A 2212-nucleotide genomic window follows, 5' to 3' on the forward strand; every position below is an offset into this window, starting at 1 on the left:
TCTCGCTTATCTGGGCAGCAGCAGATCCCAGCAGAGCACGGAGCTGTGCCTGCTGTACCCCAGTGGGAGCTGGCACCAGCCGTTCTGCTGGGTGTGGGGTGCTGGTGCGGGGTGCCACCCTGCTCGAGCTTCCAAGCAGCACGGGGAGCTGGCAGCACCCGTGTCGGGACGTGGCTTACAGCCCGTCCTCCACGCACCCAGGGTTGTTTACTGCTCCTCTGAGTGCTGTCCCCGTGTCCTGTTTGTGTGCTGCCGTGCCGGTGAACGGCAGTGACCTCCCCGTGCTGCTTGACTTTCCCTTCCGCAAACACTAAACTAACCCCGGCTCTCCCCTCCCTCCTGCAGAACGGGATCGTTCACAGGGACCTGAAGCTGGAGAACATCCTTCTCGATGCCAACGGGAACATCAAGGTGAGAGGCTGGCAGAGCCCCGCCACGCTTTGGGTTTCACCCAGCAAAGGGGGGGTCTAAGGGATGCTGCCCAGCACGGATGGATGGGGGTGGCCGCAGCACCCGGTTCCCAGCAGGGCACGTGATTTTCTGCAGTTCTGGGAAGCATCCATCAGCTCTGGGACCGCTGGCATCAGCCTGCCTGCTGTTTGCCCAGGGGATGGGGAGCCAGGAAGGCGCCTGTGCCTGTCCCCTGCTATCTGTGCCCGGCAGCTGCGGGGAGAGGCTGTGGCAGCAGAGCCTCAGTGCCGCCCGTTAAAGCCATAACTGTGTATCTACCTGCTGATAAGAGGGCAAAGTCTGAACACTGGGGTCAAAGCATGGCCGGCTGGATAAGAAAGTGCTCTCCCAGTGAAAGTACACGCTGGGCAGACTGGTGGAGGAAGGTGTGGGACAGGTCCCAGTTCCACCAGCCCCAAGTGATGCTTTTTGCCTTGGCTGGGAGCGCTGCAGCCACCCAGCGAGGACAGGCACAGCCGCAGCCGGGAACTGGTGCGGTCGGTGATAAAGTCCCGCAGCCTGTTTGTCTCGGTGAGGGGTGATTCAGCAACTGGGAGCCTGCGAGCAGGGACTGTACCTGCTGCTCACTGAGAGGTGACGGGCGTAATGAGCATAATGAATGGCTGTGAGCAAGGTGGAGCAGATAGGGACTGGAGCAGCCTCCTGGGGCTGGGAAGGAGCTGGAGGGGAGCCCAGCAGCTCTCCCTCCAACCACACCTTTGCCGCTGCCTCTCCTCCTGGCGTGCTGGTGATGGGGCTGGAGGGGCAGAGCCGTGGGGCAGCTGCTGTGGTGGCTGGGACGAACTTTCCGGGAGGAGTAGGAGCAGCCTCAGGGGTGGAAAGCTGGGATGCTGCTGCTCCCCAAGTAGACCAAGGTCACCCAGGGCCATGGTGGGGTCTGGGGTGCTGAGAGTCCCCCTGTTTTCAGCCAAGGCTGCAGCTCGAGAGCTTCAGGGGGCAATACTGCTCTACCTGTGATGGGGAATTTGCTGCTGGATAACAGCTATAAATGTCTCTCCAGATTGCAGACTTTGGGCTGTCCAACGTTTACCAGCAGGACAAACTTCTGCAGACGTACTGCGGCAGCCCTCTGTATGCATCTCCCGAAATCATCAACGGGAGACCCTACAAGGGCCCGGAGGTGGGTTGTGCCTCGCTCCCTGCAGGGTGGGGAGGTCTTGCTGCCTCTTCTTTTGGACTGGGGACAGCGCTGGGTGTTTTCCCAGCTGAGCATTGCGGGATGTCGTGGGGTATCAGGTCCCCTAAGACCAAGCGCTGCATGGTCAGTGTGTGGCAACCCCAGTGGGTGGATGTGGTGGGATGCTGGTGGCTGGAGCTGCCCCATGCTCTGTCCTCCCTTGCAGCTGCTGTCCTGGGAGCTGGTGGGGGGTGGGTGGGGGTCCTGCCCAGCGGGGGGGGGGGCCAGGGTAGCCTGGTCCCACTGCCCCTCTCCATGCTGGTCTGTCCCCTCGACAGGTGGACAGCTGGTCCCTGGGCGTTCTCCTCTACATCCTGGTCCACGGCACGATGCCGTTCGATGGCCACGACTACAAGACTCTGGTCAAGCAGATCACAAGCGGGGACTACCGGGAGCCCACAAAACTGTCTGGTAGGCAGAACCTCCTGCCCCATGTGTCCCATTCCCCCCCACAGTCCCTTCGGTGCCTGACCTGCCTCTTCCCCAGATGCCTGCGGGCTAATCCGCTGGATGCTGATGGTGAACCCAGAGCGCCGTGCCACCATCGAGGACATCGCCACGCAC

General features: G+C 61.9%; 1 protein-coding gene across 1 annotated transcript in view; it reads left to right on the forward strand.

The window, feature by feature from the left end:
* Positions 1–345: 345 nt before the first annotated feature.
* LOC104461392 (NUAK family SNF1-like kinase 2) overlaps positions 346–2212 on the forward strand; it is a gene marked incomplete at both ends in the record, with an annotated part of 2181 nt that continues 314 nt past the window's right edge. The window contains 4 exons of the mRNA XM_010072973.1: positions 346–411; positions 1472–1591; positions 1927–2059; positions 2136–2208. Coding sequence (XP_010071275.1) covers positions 346–411; positions 1472–1591; positions 1927–2059; positions 2136–2208 — 392 coding nt within the window. The remainder of the gene's footprint in view (positions 412–1471; positions 1592–1926; positions 2060–2135; positions 2209–2212) is intronic.

Source organism: Pterocles gutturalis, unplaced genomic scaffold (genome assembly GCF_000699245.1).
Source record: "Pterocles gutturalis isolate BGI_N339 unplaced genomic scaffold, ASM69924v1 scaffold22966, whole genome shotgun sequence".
In the NCBI taxonomy this organism is placed as follows: Eukaryota; Metazoa; Chordata; class Aves; order Pterocliformes; family Pteroclidae; genus Pterocles; species Pterocles gutturalis.